We start from the raw sequence: 17582 nt of genomic DNA, 5'->3' as shown, positions 1-17582 counted from the left end.
CATAGTCACCACAAGTGGGCTCTACTTCCCCTGAGAAGCTGATGATCGTTTTGACCATTGTGTGGCACACAGGTAGGAACTTCTATACATTGAACTTGTGTAGGAAAATAACTCCAAATCAAATTTTGTGGTACAAATTGTGTGTTAATGATGTGATGATGTGTGCCGAATGTTGTTGTGACTAAAAACACAGATTAAATGGATCATCATGTGATAGCCAGCCTCATATACTGTACAGTGGAACCTCTTCTGTTTTGGAACAGTGGTCGGCATCTGATTGATTTGGAAATACAAACATTTTTTTCCCATAGGAAATAATGGGTCCCAGAGTCAATCATAAAACCTGTACAGTCAAGCTTTAAGTAACGTTTTTCCATTACTAACTGACATACAAGTGTAAAAATAAGTTAACTACTGTTAACTACTGTTAATAGTAACACGTAAACACAATAAAAACACACAGTCTTTACTTGAATGATGAAAACCAAAATGCAAAGTTGAGTTTGGTCACAGATGCGACACTTGCTAGCATTCTGAGTCATCACGCAAGAGGAAAAAAGAAGTAAACTACTGACTTATTAGCGTTTTTTCTCCAAAAAATTATGGTCAAATTACAGACAGTACTTTTAGACCTTTAGCGGCTCTAAGTGACAATTTTACATTCAAGTGTAAAAAGAAATTAACCACTCATAATAGTATTAATTAAGGAGTTTTGAGGTACATTTCACCCCATAATGTTGGTCAAATTCTAAATCGTACAACTTCTGGGGTGTACAACTTTAGAGTTTCCACAGTAGTATGCAAACATGTCCTTTGGTGGATTCCAGCAGCATAGCAATGGCATCAGGACAAATGACTAGACTAAAAAACACAAAACACTCGGGGACAAGGATGCAAAAGGCCACACAGTCCATTTGCATGAACCCTCTCCGACATAATCCAACACAGCACCAAGGGTTAATTTTGTTGTGATTCCATTTGGCTTTGGCGGCGTTCGCAGCGCCAGCAGAAGCCCTGCCTCAGCAATTTGGGCTGCCCAATAAAGCAGCAAGCCTCATTCCGCTGGGACCGTCTGTCAACCACAGCCAGAGACAAGCCCATGCCACTCTATGCAGCAGCCAGACGAGGGAGAAGTCCCACCACACACACGCACATCCACAGAAATGCATCAATACCACATGCAGAAACAAAAACACAAGAGTGAACATATTTGACTGGCAGTGTTCACACCACTGAGAGACAAGCATAAGTAGACAAGTAATTGCGGATGATGGAAATGCACGTTCAGCACTCTGTTGTGTACACTTCTAAAAATGACACACAATGTGATGGACACACACTAACCCACAAGACCAGACCAAAACACTGGGCTTCTTGGGTTTAAGGCCTTGGCCCAAGACTACTCACGGGAACTCAGGAAATGACATTTCCTACGTTTAGCAGGACACACAGACAGCCGAGACAGGCCGGAGAGGGAATGTGAGAGAGAGACTACTGGGAGAATGAGTGGGAGTTCCTAAGTGGGAACAGAGCATGTACTGTTTCATATTACGGCGAAAAGAAGAGAAAGAGGGGAAGAGTTAATGTGGCCAAAGTGCTCTGGTGGGTCGTGCAGTCGTGCTCCGCTTGTTTTAGCGCGCTGCTGTTTTCAGGGTTTATGGATTCACTGAGAGAGGACAATGAACATCTCTGTAGTGCTGCTGGTCCTGACTAAAGCTCTGCTCACAGGTATGTTCATCTTGTTTACAGCAATAAAAAAAAGGCAGCGAGGGAGCAAGCATGCATGCAATGAGTAAAGAAAATAACTTATTGTGAACCATAAAATTAAAACTTTATTTAGAAGTTCAAGATAGAAGGAAAAATCCCCTGCGTGCAGTAAGCAAAAGTGATCATTGTCACTCAGGTGACAATTGAACTTGAAGCCGCTTGTTCTCTTTAATAAGCGACAAGCTCCAAAAAGTACAATAGACTTTACACAACCTTGTAATCACTGTGCTTCAAGTATTTTGTTTGTCTGAGTCATGTCAAATTCAATTCCGGAGCATGCACAAACCATCACAGAGACTCCCACCTAACACAAAACCGAGCAATGCAACATTAGATGCCATCTGCTCCATTATGTTGTTATCCCCTCGTTTCTTTAGACTTATTTTGAGGAGTCCAATACCATTTCCCACCAGTAGATTTATCTTTTTTTGGAGCCTGTCTGATCACACATCTTGTGTCCAGACTTTACGTCTCTGCTAGAACTGAGCTGACCCAGCTGGCTGCAGAACAAAACATCACTACCTGCAGCGAAGCAAAACAGCAGCATGCAGAGCAAAGAGTCTTGGTTAGGAAGGGACAAATTTCCCGTCTAATGATAGAAAAACATTATAGGATGAGGTCGAGCGGTGTGAAACCATGCAGCCGTTGTGGGCGTACATGTAAACAAAATGCTGCAATTATGTTGAACTGGCAGGAAATCAAACATCTCTGCAGAAGTGAAGGGAGGAGACACCCATCATGTGTCCTACCAAACGTAAACTGGAGTAATACTCAGCATAGTGCAGAACTCAGCTATTCACAAAAGTGGGGAAAAGTGGAGAGCTACATATGTTATTGTTTGTACAACCACATAGTGGAGAATATCAGTTTCAGCAATCAGAAGTGTGCACTCTGACAAGGACGTGGCAGCAGATGTCAATGAATGGCCTTTTTTAAAAAGCCACAAAAACCCAAAAGAAAGGGTCCGTTCCCTTTGTTTGTCTATTGGGTAGTTAGCAGGCCACTTCCTTGTTTATGGAGAATGACGTAAAATGGTAGGATTAGACAAATAGGACTTTACCGTTCACATTATGGGGCTGGGGAAACAGTTACATTGTTACTTGCAGCAAAAAGAAAAAACAATTTCCTCTAAAAAAAAAAAAAGTAAAAAAAATAGCGGTGCGCTGTCTGTTTGTTTGTTTGTCTATTTGTTCACTACTTGCTAGTTCATGGAGAATAAAATAAAACATAAGAGTTTCGATAGACGATAGACAAGACACTCAGGGATGCAAAATTCTGAAAAAATAACAAAAAAAGAAATCACCAAATTCTAATAGATTGTTTGTCTGCACATGTTGAGTAGTTTTCGTGCAATCCTAAAGAAAGACAACCTGCCTTTGGCAAAGGTAAAAACAAATATAATCATATAACACAAATAACCAACAAATTAACTCTCTTATTGTACTCTTTGTATGTTTTACCAACAGAACTAGGCCATGCCTTGAATGTGACAGTGATTCCTGCACCCATTGTCATGGCAACCGAGCGAGACAACCTGACACTGTCCTGTCTGGTATCTCAGAGAAAGAGGAGCAGCAGTGTACTCATCCTCCGCTGGTTCTTCTCCCCTCTGACTGCTCCCACCCTCTCACCCCCTTTACCTCCTCCGTCTCCCTCCCCTCCGGGCCCTGAGCCCTCCCAGTTCCTCATCGTCAAGATGGGCATCAAGAAACTCAAGCTGTATGGGAACTACACCCGCCGCTTCCCCCAGCCCAAGTTTCGACTTTATGAGCAAATTGAGGGAGAGGTGTACCGCTTGAGGATTCTTAATGTGAGCGAGACGGACCAGGGCTTCTACACGTGTAGAGTGCACGAGATAAGGAAGTACAGGAACGTATGGAAGGCATCGTCTAATGGTTCGGGCACTACACAGCTGACAGGTAGCCAGAAGAGTGTGAGTGGGTCATGTGGTCTTCAGAAAAAATAGTATAGCCATGAGAGGCAGATGGATTTAGGAGAATTGAAGTGAGTCATCTTATACCACAGATGATGCCATTTTGGTCTGTCCCAAAAAAAAACCCACCAAAAAAAAGATTGGTCCAATCAGAAGATAGAGGCCACACCTAGCAAAATTTGACAGCAAGCTTCTAAACAAAAAAGGATATATGTGGCCATTGCAGCAGTTTTATCAGAGCTGGACATGCAATTATGATTTAATGTGCACATAATCACAATTTCTACTATCTCTGTTCCATATGTATTTAGAAATCAAACCACCTGTCATGTCAGTTTAAATTAAAAGCACTGTCAGTTATCATCACTATTCAATCATCAGTTGATTCTGGCAAGCAAGATACACACTTTTTGGCAAGTCTAACTGGAGCAGCAAAGAAGGGGAATTCTAGTGTTGCTGCATGGAAAAGATATTGCCTGGAATACCAGGACATCCCTAATACCCACACACATGCGATCCATGTTATGGAAATAAGCAAACATTGGAAAAGTGCTCTCAAGCTCTGAGTAGTGCCTTGGAAGTGTTCTTGCATTTCTTTATGTGGCACCACCCTTAACCATGGGGACATTTTGGCATGTCCAAACAAGTAAAAAAGCTACGTTGAGCTGTTTACACCCTATTAGACCTGTGTGTGTGTGTGAGTGTCACCTCATTTCCCTGGTATTTCCCTAAAAAAACAATGAGCTCACACTGCCAAACCACACTCAACAATATCACTCTGTGAATGAGTGTGAGGAGTACAAGGTTGCATGCTGCTGAGCTGGCTGTGTTCAGAAACTCTGAAATACACGACATCAGCATTTTGGAGGGTACTTTTATGCAAGCATTAGGAGAATATTCAATCGCAGCAGAACTTGCTCACTCATTCACACCACACAACCACAACAAAGCTGAATACAAAAGATGGTTTTACATGAAACATGGTGAGGTTTAAAAATGCAACCTTATTAATGTATGTATGACGTGAGCGCTTTATAGTATAGTTTACCTCTCGTGGAGAAACGCCAACATGGTGGAGGCATCTGCCAACGCCCTGTCCTACATTCAGGCCAATGCCCCACTGACGAAAAGCCACATAGCCGCAGGCATCTCTGACATGCAGACCACAGCAGAAAAAAAACAAGAGATGACATTATATGGGGCAAACAAATCAAAATCAACATGCTAAATGTGACCTAAAATTAAAGAGAACTAAAGGGGAAAAGAACTGAATTATTCTATAGGACATGTGTCATTCCATTAGGTACCCCTGCATCCAGCACAAGAAGTGTGTCATAATTTCTGCAAATGTACAAATAAAATTATGCTCAGTTTTAGAGAGATTAATTTAACAATAAGTTTATTATTGTGGTTGTCATTTGCAGTAATGGAAAACTGCACTCTATCAGACTGACATTATTGTTCTGATTATTTGCAAAGGCACGTTCTACAGCATACAGCTCTTGTATTGGATCTTATTGGATAATGCTGTGTAAAAACCTTGTTTTGAGTCACTAAATATAAGTTTTTCTATTTATTACGGCCATATTCATATTTGACAAGTCAATCACAGCTGATATATCTTATGAGTTTATGCAGACCATGCATTTAAAAGACATATTAAAAAGTCATTAAGGGGTGCTTAGGTTAAGTCGTTTATGTACATAGCGCGGAATCATTCTCCCTCCTTAACCCTTTCGCTAAATACCCCTGACCCTGTTCACACCACATCATTCAGTGACATGTACAGACGGCAACGTCCTCATTCATTTGTATAGTGTGTGTGTCACTTACCACTGATGCCAGCTTGTGTGATATTTCTGGAAACCACTGAGTCTGTTTGGTTTACAGTGGGTCTGTTCCTTCAGAAAACAGCAACAACAACACAAGATGCTTAGCCTGAACTGTTTTCTTCTTCTCAAAATTTCCCTTTTTTTTCCCCGCCCTCTCTCCAGTGCATTTTACTCTGGAGGCTCATAGCAGTGAAGGAATTTGGCGTCTGTTGTCAGGTATTCCCCTGGTCCTTAGCACTAATGTTTCCCAACATTAATGGCTGGTTTTTAATGTTGTTCCAATGCATTTCGTCTTGCGTAGATGTGAACGTGTGCGCCGTGCTGATCTGCTCGCTGGGATTGCTCTCCATCTTCCTCTTCACACTCACTCTCACCATCCAGTACTTCTACAGGAGACACAGGCTAAAAGGTCACTTGATGTAGCATCCCAATTTCACATTAATGGATCATACAGTGGAACCTCAGAGGTCGAACACAATGGGGGATGCTGAGCTACAATGTGTAGGCATTTACAATCAATTTTCCCATAGAAAATAATCAACTAGAATTAATCTTTCAGGATCCAGCTGTCACCATCATCAAATGATTTAACAGTGCAGGCATTAATTAAAGTAAGATTTTAACAATTGTTAACTATAAGAAAAGCGTAAAAAAAAAAGCTAACCACTGAAACTAAGAAAATGTAAACATTATATAAAACTTTTGACTTCATGGAACACGCTTCTTAACAGTTTTAACTGTCATACACCTGTAAAAAAGTAGTTAAGCACTAAGAATTTATTTTAAAAAACAATCAATTGTCTACTCACCTTTACCTTTGATGATGACATATAAGTTGAAAGTGGACTTCATGCATCATGCTTTTTAACATCCTTAAATGTCATACAAGTATAAAAATAAGTTAACCACATATAATACAATGAAAAATACTCTCCCTTTGAGGACATGATGAAAGTGTCTAAGGAGGTGAAATATTCCATTATCTTTCTTCCATTATTATTGCCAACTTTGCCATATTGTCCTGAGCAGCCAGGACAGAGGCGTGTGTAACGCTTTTTCATGTTGCAATAAGTTCCATTTCTGTTTTTGTAGACATCACACTTTTCCTAGAGTACCCTTTTGTATTAGGATTGTGCTCACAAAAACAAAAAATCCCCCCAAAAAAGTTCCAAGGTTCCACTTTACATTGATGACTGCAATAAACATACTTACATTTATGTTGCTCCACAGCAAGTTACCTACTGGTCAAGTGTCCAGAGAGCAGGTGAGTGCAATGTCTCTTCATTAATATATATACAGTATATATATATTTTGAATTGAGTTTGATCTTCTCTGTTCAATGCAGTTCAGGAGAGACTGTAACCAGCTCTGGTAGTACTTCCAGTTCCTCCCCAAGAACACAAAAGAAAGACACAGGGCAGAAAAGTGATATAAAAGTGGCATTAAAACCTCCAAAAGCGACTGAGGAGCCGCCACCACCACCACACACAGCAACTAAAGGTAAAGACACTAGAATCGATTCAATTCTGTTGCTCGACTTGGCCTGAATATAAGACGGTATTTTTTTCCCCTCGAAAAAGACTGAAAGAGACACGATGGCTTACGGTCTAGCAACATACACATGCAAAGTTAAATGTGGAGCCAAACTACTTCTACTAGCCAAACTACTTATATTCTTCCTGTCACTCACACATACTAGTGACCTGTGACAGAGATCCGCTTCAAGAAAGTGTTTTAAATTTGGGCAAGTTTAGCAGACATAATGGTGATCAGTGAAGCAGAGTTATCGTCATACAAGCAGAGCAGCTAAGACATATGATATAATTTGTTACAGCGCTCTACCAGTTATTTCACTGATATTGAAAAGATGATTGAATAAAACAAACAATTTGTTAATATTGAAGGCTCCAGCATACCCCTGCAACCCTAGTGAAGCGGCATAGAAAATGGATGGCTGGATAATATTGATAAATGGTCTCGTCGAAAAAGGGGTCACCTTACATTCAGTTGTCTTATATTGGGGTTGTTACAATATATCAGAAACAGTGTATAAAACATGGACTAATCAACTCACCAGGCGCTGGTGTGTTTTAATATTTTCCAAATGTGCTGGAGGCATTAGAGGAACAGGGGTAGGACAGAGGCTACAGCCCCCTGTGATGCTCAGAAACTGAATTAGAGGGTTTAAATAACAGCACGTGAAGGTACAGTATGCAGCCAGGACAAATTATAAAGGCAGTATAATTCAATTTGTAGCATGATGAATGCCAATGGAACACCACTGGAACGAAACTTTACACTATTTGGGTCAGGTCCCACAAGGGATCTCAAGTTAAAGTCCATCATCATACAAAAAAGGCTGAAACTGGCTAAAATTGTTGTTGCCTTTCATTTCATCTGTAATTTCTGATATTCTGTACTTTGTTTTTCAGCACCTGTGGCTTCCAAAAGACCCCAAAAGCCCAAAAGGTCAAAAGCTCACATAAGGTCTACCACAGTAAGTCTTTGCATCATCACTTATTTTCTCTACTTATGTCAGCAATGCATGAAATTAATTTAATCATTTTTAAAATGCAGTTCAAATTGCTGCAACTGAAATACACGCAAGAGGAAAATTTGTCTCTCGACTACAGAAGTTTATTGCCCTCTCTCCATTCGGTTATGAGCATGATAATTATATTTATCTCTACTGCTTCTCAAACACAATTATTTATTTAGGGTGCTTCACTGGTTTTATTTCTACAATTAAAATATAGAGTATTCCTCCCATTCTTGTGCTTTGTCTTTATGTGATAAAATACTCAGATGATTGTTCTGTTTTTGTTCTGGAAAAACATAACAAGGAGATTAGAACTACTTGGAGATCTGAATATGTTGGCAAGGTTACTTTATAAAGTATTTGGACAGGGACTTTTTATTACAGTCATGGGACAATACCTGTATAAACTAGAATAGTCAGTTTACAGTTTGTATAGCACTATAGATTTAGAATCCATTAAAACTGAGTCAACAAACATATGTGAGCATCAAGATAATTGTGTCCTGTCTACAGTCAAGTATGGTGTTTTTTGTGTCATGGTCTGGGGCTGCACAAGTGGTCCTCTAGGAAAATGGGCCACATGGCTGTTTTCCAACAGCATAAGGAGCCCAAACACACCTCCGAGATGACAAGTGCTTTGATGAGGAAGCTGAACATGAAGGAGTGGCCACGTTTGTCTCCAGGCCTGAAACCAATTGAGTACCTGTGAGGCATCTTCATGTCGAAGGTGGAGGAGTGCAAGGTGTCTAACATCCACCAACTCCACCAGTGATGTCATCATGGAGGATTCCAGTAACAACCTGTGCAGCTCTGGTGAAGAGGATGCCCAAGAGGGTTAAGGCAGCGCTAGATAATAATGATGCTCACACTAAATATTGACACTTTGGACACAATTTGGTGCACTGCAAGGTGTACTCACTTGTGTTACCATCTATTTAGACCAGTGGTCACCGACCTTTTTGAGCCCAAGATCCCTGGTCTTGGCCATGAACATAGGCAACATCTGCGTATGGCCCCTCGGCCACACTTTGGGCACCCATGCTTTTGTAGCTTTTTGTTGGGGTTCGACCGGCAAAGTCCCAAAGATCAACCAGTCGATCGCAATCAATGGGTTGGCAATGTGTATTGACTCATTATCAGAGGAGGGTAAATCAATACTGCTATATAAGCTGTACACCGACTACCCAAGCTTCACTTTAATAGGATTGCCCCTAAAATACAGTCATGGAAAAAATTATTAAGACCACCCTTGTTTCTTCAGTTTCTTATTCATTTAATGCCCAATACTACTAAAGGTACCTTTGTTTGGAAAAATACAACAATGACAACAAAAATAGCTCATAAGACCTGAGCTATTACGTAAGAACTGAAGTGATTTTGGTTATTATCAAGAAAACCATGGACGTTGCTAGATATCAGCTCTTAATTAAATTTATGAGCTATATTTGTTATAATTGTATTTGTCCAAACAAATGTACCTTTAGTTGTACAAGGCATTAAAATGGATCAATAAACTGAAGAAACAAGGGTGGTCTAAGAATTTTTTCCATGACTGTACAGTATAATTAAATGGTTGCTGAAATACAAGAGGTGTAACTCACTTTTGTGAGCTACTGCATTCGTTTTTTTTATATATCTGGCATTATCTCTGGCTAATTTGCAGGCTCAAGTACCCCAGGAGGACAGTCTAACCTATGCAGAACTGGAGCTGGTCCGACCCAGTCTCGAACCCCCGGCCTCAGCCAGCCCTGACCCCACCCCCTCCAGCCCAGACACCGTGTACGCTCAGATCCTCTTCCAGGAGAAACAGCTGTAAACACAGAAGCTCTGGACACATGGATGTTCACGATACCTCCCGGAGTGGAGTACAGATTGAGTTCCAGAACAAGGATGTATATTTATGAACACGCAATCTTGATAAATCAGTATTTGTTTTAGCCTTAATGAGGGTTTGCATGTCTTTGACCTCCTGGTTCCAGTCCAGCTCTAGTCGTATGTTGTTTTGTGTTTCTGCATCTCTGGCCTGTGAGCCAGATGTTCTTAAGAATGTTCTGTTATTGTTCTGTGGATGCTCAGGAGGTTTTGTAGAAAGAAATTATTGTCTTTGCTCCTTTTCTGCTATGTTCTAAGACACTGCAGCTTTGTACATTCCTCTATAGCTACAGAGGGGAAATGAATAATAAAATTATGCCCAGGTAGAGTCAAATCTTTGCTGCACATTAAACAAGTTTATAAATGATCTTCATGGAGGCATTTTTTTTCTTGTTTTAGATTCATAAAACATGGCAAAATGAGATAGCATGCAGGTCTAAATTTAGTCAGATTGTGTAACTCTTTGACTAAACTTTAAGCAATAGACAATGTGTTAAGATAGTTAAGTGATATGAGTATGAGAAAAATGTGAGAAAGCCATTTAAAACATAAATAAAACTCTTGCTCATCGAAATACATGTGCTCCATGTGGAGAACAGAAAGTGACGTTGGGGATTCAGCGTTAAGTTTTAGTGTCATTATTATGATGATGATTATGTTATTATTATTGCGCTTCTTGGGAGATAATTTAAACCTGCAATAAAAGCCTGTTGTTCCGGCAATGAAGTCCTGTGCTTGTCTCACCAAACAATTACTGATACCCAGTGACCAATGTAGACTATAGGGCCGAGCCGGGTACTCGTTTTAGATGAGTATCCGTTACGGAGAATGCATTTTTGCCGAATAAGAGCATGAAACGAGTACAGCTTGTCATTATCCATACTCGTGCTGATGGAAAATCCTCATTGGGTAACTACTTATGTATTCACTCTTCACTCTCTGTGATTGGCCAGTCACACACAGCGACCTTCCTAGAAAGACTTGCTGCAGGCAGAGACGAGCCATGCCTCAGTCATGTGCGTGTTGCAATTGGCAATACAGAGTTGAAAACGGCTCGCATCGCGTTGATCACTGCCTCCATTCCGGACAGGGCTTTTTAAAGTTTTCCTCAGCTTGCCTCCAGCCTCTATTTCGGTTTGTATGTATAGTTACTTGGTAAACTTGTTTCGTAACGTATGCGGTGCATTTGACAAGACAGAGCCTTAAACAGCTCGTTTTGTGTCGGTCACTGCCTGTGTTTTTCTTTTTTTCCCGGTCTGCTTGCTTCTAGTTTGGCTGGTGATATAAAGTCAGTTGGAAAACTTTGCTCATAGTACTGAACGCGGTGCTTTTGAGAAAAATAAAGTGAACAAGGCTGACAGATTATTTCCCTGTTTGCCATCACTGGATGTTTGCATGAATCACCAACTTCGCACAGATCATTAAAAAAATAATTAACATACATACACAGTACCGTACATATGCAGCTGAATAATAAACAATAAATATAACAAATTCTGATCAATCCATGTTCAAATAATGTACGGATTTAAGCCACACCCATTTACAGTTAAACCACGCCCACTTCCGGTATAGGCCCCGCCCACTCCAAGTACATAAACTGATAATTTAAATATCTGTATTTTAGATATTTAGATCGATTCAGATGGTGGTGAACTCGCTCATGCCTAGGGCAATACTACATTCAAAATTTGAATGAAAATATTAAAAATAATTTGAATCATACAGAAAATACGTGTCTAATACAGTTCAATGGACAAATGTTGATTTATTTCATGTTATCGTTTTATTTTTCATCAGGCTCTGTCTCACCTGCCTCCCCTGGCTGCACGTCACTGCCTGTAAGCAACTAAGACTTTTTAGCTTACATTTTAACAGTGGGGTGCAAAAAATATCCACATATAAAAAGAGGGCCAGTTTTCATAGAAAGTTCTACTCATCTTTTAAGTTGTGCTATTTTCAATCAAACCAGTCAAGGTTCCAACAAGATAGGAAAGCACCTGTACTTCAGATAAGATTGTGTATCATAGTTTGGTTTCCCCTTACCACTTAAATGTAACACTATCCTAAACATACAAAACAGGCGTGGTGCATGGAAAAAGTAATCTGAGATAATTGTAATTGAGATAATTTGGGGCCAGGTACATAAAGTAAATTGAATTGAACTGAGGGGCATAGGGAGTCCATCCTACCAAAATGGCCTCAGCAATTAGCAGCAAATAACGAATTCTTAGGGGGTGTTGGCGTCACGCACTGGTAGGCAGGTAAGGTGAAGGTTGTGAAGCATTTTGTGAAGGTCAGGGTGAAAAATAGAACAGGAGGAAGAGAATGAGTGACTGTGAGTGGGAGCGGAGATGATGATGATGATGATCCTAATCATCCCCCACAGTTCACACTCGTCGACCGGGTTGAACCCGCTAATGACTACATTTATTCAAATTAGACTAATTGTAATCATGGTTAATAATTAGCTTTACAGTGCATTATAATTGGGTTAGGCTACAAGATGGTTCTGCCTTGGTGCTATAATTTATTTGATTTAATTACTCTGAAGAAAGCGACGCTTGGACATCTCTGTCATAAAACCAGCCATGTAGAGAGAATGGTGCCGGCCGTTGTCTTTAGAGAAGGTCATTGGCGGCTCTCCGGGAAAATTACGAGGACTATTTTCCACTCTATTAAGCTACTTCACTTAGCACAATTAGCCACACATACACAGAGGTTAAAGACACAGACCTCTTCCTGGATGATGAGGAAGAAAAAAGTGAGACAGGAGAGCCTGTACCTTTAAAGCAAACACTGCTTTAGGTTGGTAATGTTAAGCTTTGCCTGTGTGCAGAGGTGCAAAGGCATTAATAATGTTGCAATTACTTACGAAACTAAGAATTGTGAATCAAGCAATGCCCCTAATTCAAAGTCTACAATCAGAAAGACCCCTTTTGGGAAACTTCTTAGTTATCCAAACATGCATTACACACACACACACACACACACACACACACACGCACGCACGCACGCACGCACACACACACACACACACAGGCACGCAGGCACGCCCTCGGCCTTATAAAAATGAACACTTAAAACATGGCTGATAGATGAACAAAATAAATACCACATTATTAGAAATGCATTACAGTGAGTGTTGAAATGTTTGCATACCACAAACATTTTGCAGAGCTAAACATTTACAGCTAAACATTTGCAGCTCCAGATGCTGGCATGGCTGCACACTATTGTTTGTACTTCATGAGCGACGTTCTACAAGAAACTTATGCTGGCTAAGCATGCAATGCCTTTTCTTTCTTTCTTTCCCTTCTCAAAAAGAGTAAAAAAACAGATGCAGTTTGAGGTTGTTTTTTTTTTTTTACTTGGTAGTATAACAAATATTGAAATAGAAAAAATCTCTTCCAGGGTCAAACTACCACCATCATGCAACCATAATGACCCTGTGCCAAACAAGGACTGCTTGCACATTCAGTACTTTTGGTTTTATTGCTGCATTTGCCATATTGTACTGAACAGCCAGGACAGAATGTCACTTTCTTACATCGTAATAAGTTTTGTTTCTGGATCTGTGGTTACCATTACTGTTGCTTTTTACTATCACCGATACCCTTCTGTTGTGGCATCACAAGAAAAAATAGATACAATATAATAAAAATACAAATTTTAAATAATCATTAAGATGCTAACTGAGCTTAAGTTGTGAAGAATTTGTTAAAGTTTCAACCAATAGATTTTTGTGTGAATTTACAAATGTATTTTACGTATTTTAGTTTGGTCAAACTCCAAATTGTAGGACCTAAACCTTATCCTGCTAAGAAGTAAATCCAGTTGTAAGACAATAAAGAAACTCGCAAATACTCTTGTATAGCTAAAAATGTTTAATTCAATTTGCAGTTCCAGTATTTACATAGAGAAGTACAGTAGTGTATTCACTATTCACATTTGCGGTAAAATTCACTACGTTCAAATCTTGAATGAGGCACCAACAATAAATGTAACACAGGTCCAAGTAAGCTCACTCACATGTCCAAGTGAAAACTCGGCCCCAGGCGTCACCTGCCAGCAACGTAGCATGGGTCCTACACAAACACAGCAATGCATGTCAATCTTGCAACACAACATCCTAAATGCTTCCTTTTTACCGTGAGTATACCTGGACATGGCCAATACTGTGACAGCTGGATTATTTTTGGTGCGATGACTTCTGTTGATCTCCCGACGCAACACCAGACATCTCTTCCAGTGTTTAACCTGCTGTGGGCTGCTTGCTAGGGAAACATCATCACTGTAAGACTTGAATTATATGATCTGCATATCTATATGCCCATACTCCTAACTAATGCACGGCTCTACAGTCCCACACATTCAAATAAGTGCAAGTCTATGGTCAATCGACTGCTAAAGAGAGGAAAAATGCCTGAACACAAATGTTACATAAAGATTAGTCTCAGTGTAATTTGCAGAGTGATCCTATGAGGTGACATGGGGCTGTAACCAACGTATGCCAAATTGGATCTGGGTATTATTGCTTTCTAAATTATAAACGCATACGCACGTCAGCAGATTCAGTCATCAGTGTTTACTGCCTCTATGCTTAATAACTTTATAACAACATAATTCCTACTAGTCCTAACGCTAGCAGGGGATCTGAAAATAATCATCTTACACTTAAGGATTTATCTAATTAGAGGTGTTTTTAATGGTGAAATTTAGAAAATAAAAATAGTTTTGGTGCTGTTTTCTGCTCAGCCACTCCCTTCATCCTGTCCGTTACAAACAGATCTATATCTGATCGTATAAAAGCAAGCAGCATTACCGGCGCTCTCTGCCAGCGCTGTTGGGTCTCGCCCTAGGGACACAGGCTCTTCTGGAGGGCCAGTTAATTGTCTTCTGGTGTACTCTGTCCTCCATATCTGTGTGAAAGACACATAACGAGTAGCAAAATCAAACATAATTCAACATAATAACAAACACACACATGTGCAATGGTGCACACACACTCCCCATAACTCAAGGTAATAATAAAGTAATAATACCAATTGTGCGTGTGTGTGTGGGTGTGTGTGTACTGCATTGGCACCCATTCCCGAGCAGGGCCCAATTTAAGAGTTTGCAGTTTGATTGCAGCAAGGCAGCATTATGCTTATATTAAACACACACAACCCATAAGCTGTTATTATTACCTTGATGGACACCCAGGCTGCTTCCTGAGAGGCTAATACCAAAGTAATGACACACATTCAAACACTGTGCAAAAAACACAGTATAAAACAAAACAATAACCTCTCTATTAGTCCCGCAAAAAGTTATAGAGGTGGCCTTAAAAGACACTCACCCGTATGATGCCGTCTGCACAGCCGGTGACCACCACATTCCTGGCGTCCCACTCCTGCCGCTGTGAGAAGCTGACACATAGGATGTCAGCCTGAGGCCCACAGGAAGTATCAGAGCAAGCTAACAGTTGACCCTTCATGGTCCACAGGTACAGCACAGACCCAGCACATGATGCAATCTCACCCTTGGACAGAGCAATGCAGCGTGAATGTCCTTCAGTGCACAAATGTACAGACTTGTCACAGAAAGAGGATACAATGATGCTATGAAATGAGTGGAGATCAGCACCAAGCCGAATACAAAGGTCTTATAAGGAGGTGAGACTTACCGTCAGGTCATTTATTGCCACTGCACAGACACTGCTCGTATGTCCAACCAACTGTGTGACGTAGCTTAGCTCCTCCAGATCCCACAATATGCACGTCAGATCCCGGGAACCGCTCACCACCAAGCTATGGACCTCAGACGCTGTTAGGCATGTCACCACATCCGTGTGACCATATAGTGGCTATGGGCAGAAACAATGCAGTTACCAGTTTTAGCGGTAACAAACACAAATCTTTGTCACATAAAAAAAGGATAATTAAATTTGTGCGAATAAACTAAATTACTAGGGAACTTTCAAACAATACTCAAGAAGGACATGCTTAAGCCATAGCTGGGTTAGGACTCATATTTGGGAGTTCAAAACAGAACCTACAAGCCTCACTATAACATAATTTTTCAAAGCAATTCTGCAAAGAAAACTGATCAATAATGATACAATCCTCATGTACAGTATCACAAACTGCATTAAGCTCAGTTAGGTTCATTATGACTATGTGGAACCATTGGCGTTCTCGCCAATGTGTGAATATGTTATGTTTTCTTGCCTTGTTAATTTGCTACTTTTTATTACAAGATTTCCTAATTGATTCCTGAGGACATAGATGTCAAGTCTCTGAATATTTTTTGGTATACTTGACATAATTAGATTCTTCTTCTTTTTTTTGGTCAACCTCACATGATACTGCCTAATATCTGGTAAACGTGGCTAGACTAAACCTTGGTTTCTATGAACATCTAAATAATGCACAGACTCACCTGTCTTAGTTTCATGTGGACGAGTTTGTCCTTGTTGACTGCCACATCCCACACACAAACCACAGTGCAGCTTCCTGCTGTGATGATGGTTGTTGGGTTGGGGCAGGCGGCGCACAGCGTGGACCCCCAGTCACATAAACTCTCGCACACAGCAAAGGTCTTAATAAAAAATAAAAGCAAAGACATGACGATACTGTGATTAAAGATTTAGTGGCGACACATTTCTATTGCATGAATTTACACATTTTGGCAATGACTACACTTACCTTGTCAGTGGAGTAGTTTCCAAAAGCGCAGCTGTTGTCAGGAAAACCCCAGCTGAAGTAGATGCTCAACAAAGGTGACAGGAGGAGTCGGTTTCGCTCCAGAATGATCACTTCTTTCTCCAGACACATTATTTGACCGACTGGACCTCCTGGCAGCTCTGCAGAAAGATCATACAGTATATCACAAAGTATGTGACTGCTAGTGGAGCACCAAGGAACTAGAACTTACAACAGAAGCAACGGCATCTTTCCAAAATGTTGTAACATTATAGAGGACTTATTGAATAAAAGATACACAATACATGTACGTACAATGCTCACTCTGGCTTACAAAAAAAGTGTGAAAATGTTCATATAAATTTAACACCGCAATAAAAAACATATTAGTGAGTTAGGTTTGTATGGAATGTCATTAAATAATCTATAGAAAACAAGACAATTAGTGGAATAATTCCCAAACTACACCAAGATATGTCCTTGGGGGACATCTCATTCAAAAGTTGTATGTAAGAGTGTCTCTGTGTGTGTGCAGAGAGAGAGAGAGAGAGAGAGAGAGAGAGAGAGAGAGAGAGAGAGAGAGACAGAAAGCAGCTATAATTGTTCCTGTAATTGAGCTTTCTTTGCAAGAAACAACACAAATCATTACACCCTGTCACCAGCTCTGCTCTTAAAATCCCCAGAAAGAAGCCAATTCTGCATCAGACCACGCATTCCTCCTCCTATTCATCTCTATCTGCTTATTGATCAGATCAGACACTCTAAGATTTAATATGAAAGGTAATATGCAGGAATCTCTCCCTGAGCATTTGCGGCTTCATCTCCATCCCTCAGTGGGCCTGTAGGGATATTCAGATTATTAAGTAGAGCTCAGCAAAAGAGTCATCTCCATATTGTAGTTCTAACAGATAGCGCCTTCCGCTCTGTCCATAGTGTAAATTAAAATATGG

At 40.3% G+C, this 17582-nt stretch overlaps 2 protein-coding genes and 1 long non-coding RNA gene across 7 annotated transcripts in view; 1 reads left to right on the top strand and 2 right to left on the bottom strand.

Moving 5' to 3' along the window:
• The window catches only part of LOC129194119 (uncharacterized), a 29855-nt gene extending 23744 nt beyond the window's left edge, over positions 1 to 6111 (bottom strand). Inside the window, exons 1-2 of the long non-coding RNA XR_008573688.1 lie at positions 5534 to 6111; positions 4749 to 4851 (exon numbers count right to left, since the gene is read on the bottom strand). This is a non-coding gene — a long non-coding RNA (uncharacterized LOC129194119). The remainder of the gene's footprint in view (positions 1 to 4748; positions 4852 to 5533) is intronic.
• On the top strand, positions 1495 to 10626 carry vstm4a (V-set and transmembrane domain containing 4a). The gene is made up of 8 exons (XM_054799049.1): positions 1495 to 1728; positions 3234 to 3686; positions 5695 to 5748; positions 5834 to 5941; positions 6763 to 6796; positions 6878 to 7032; positions 7965 to 8029; positions 9735 to 10626. The coding sequence occupies exons 1-8, from the start codon at positions 1680 to 1682 to the stop codon at positions 9885 to 9887; spliced, it is 1071 nt and encodes a 356-aa protein (XP_054655024.1). The 5' UTR covers positions 1495 to 1679; the 3' UTR covers positions 9888 to 10626.
• Positions 10627 to 13771: 3145 nt separating this feature from the next.
• wdfy4 (WDFY family member 4) overlaps positions 13772 to 17582 on the bottom strand; it is a 44728-nt gene continuing 40917 nt past the window's right edge. For 3 of the 5 annotated variants that reach the window (XM_054799232.1, XM_054799231.1, XM_054799233.1), the window contains 7 exons: positions 16636 to 16793; positions 16370 to 16528; positions 15615 to 15794; positions 15288 to 15470; positions 14769 to 14865; positions 14106 to 14216; positions 13773 to 14031 (listed from right to left, as the gene is read on the bottom strand). In XM_054799232.1, the coding sequence (XP_054655207.1) occupies positions 13916 to 14031; positions 14106 to 14216; positions 14769 to 14865; positions 15288 to 15470; positions 15615 to 15794; positions 16370 to 16528; positions 16636 to 16793 (1004 nt within the window). In that variant the 3' untranslated portion in view covers positions 13773 to 13915. Of the gene's footprint in view, positions 14032 to 14105; positions 14221 to 14768; positions 14866 to 15287; positions 15471 to 15614; positions 15795 to 16369; positions 16529 to 16635; positions 16794 to 17582 lie in introns of all 5 variants that reach the window. The other 2 variants (XM_054799235.1, XM_054799234.1) reach the window with 2 other exon arrangements.

The sequence above is a fragment of the Dunckerocampus dactyliophorus genome, chromosome 14 (assembly GCF_027744805.1).
Source record: "Dunckerocampus dactyliophorus isolate RoL2022-P2 chromosome 14, RoL_Ddac_1.1, whole genome shotgun sequence".
NCBI classification, from domain to species: Eukaryota; Metazoa; Chordata; class Actinopteri; order Syngnathiformes; family Syngnathidae; genus Dunckerocampus; species Dunckerocampus dactyliophorus.
Note: the sequence above shows the minus strand (reverse complement) of the source record. Positions and strands in the feature narration are given on the sequence as shown.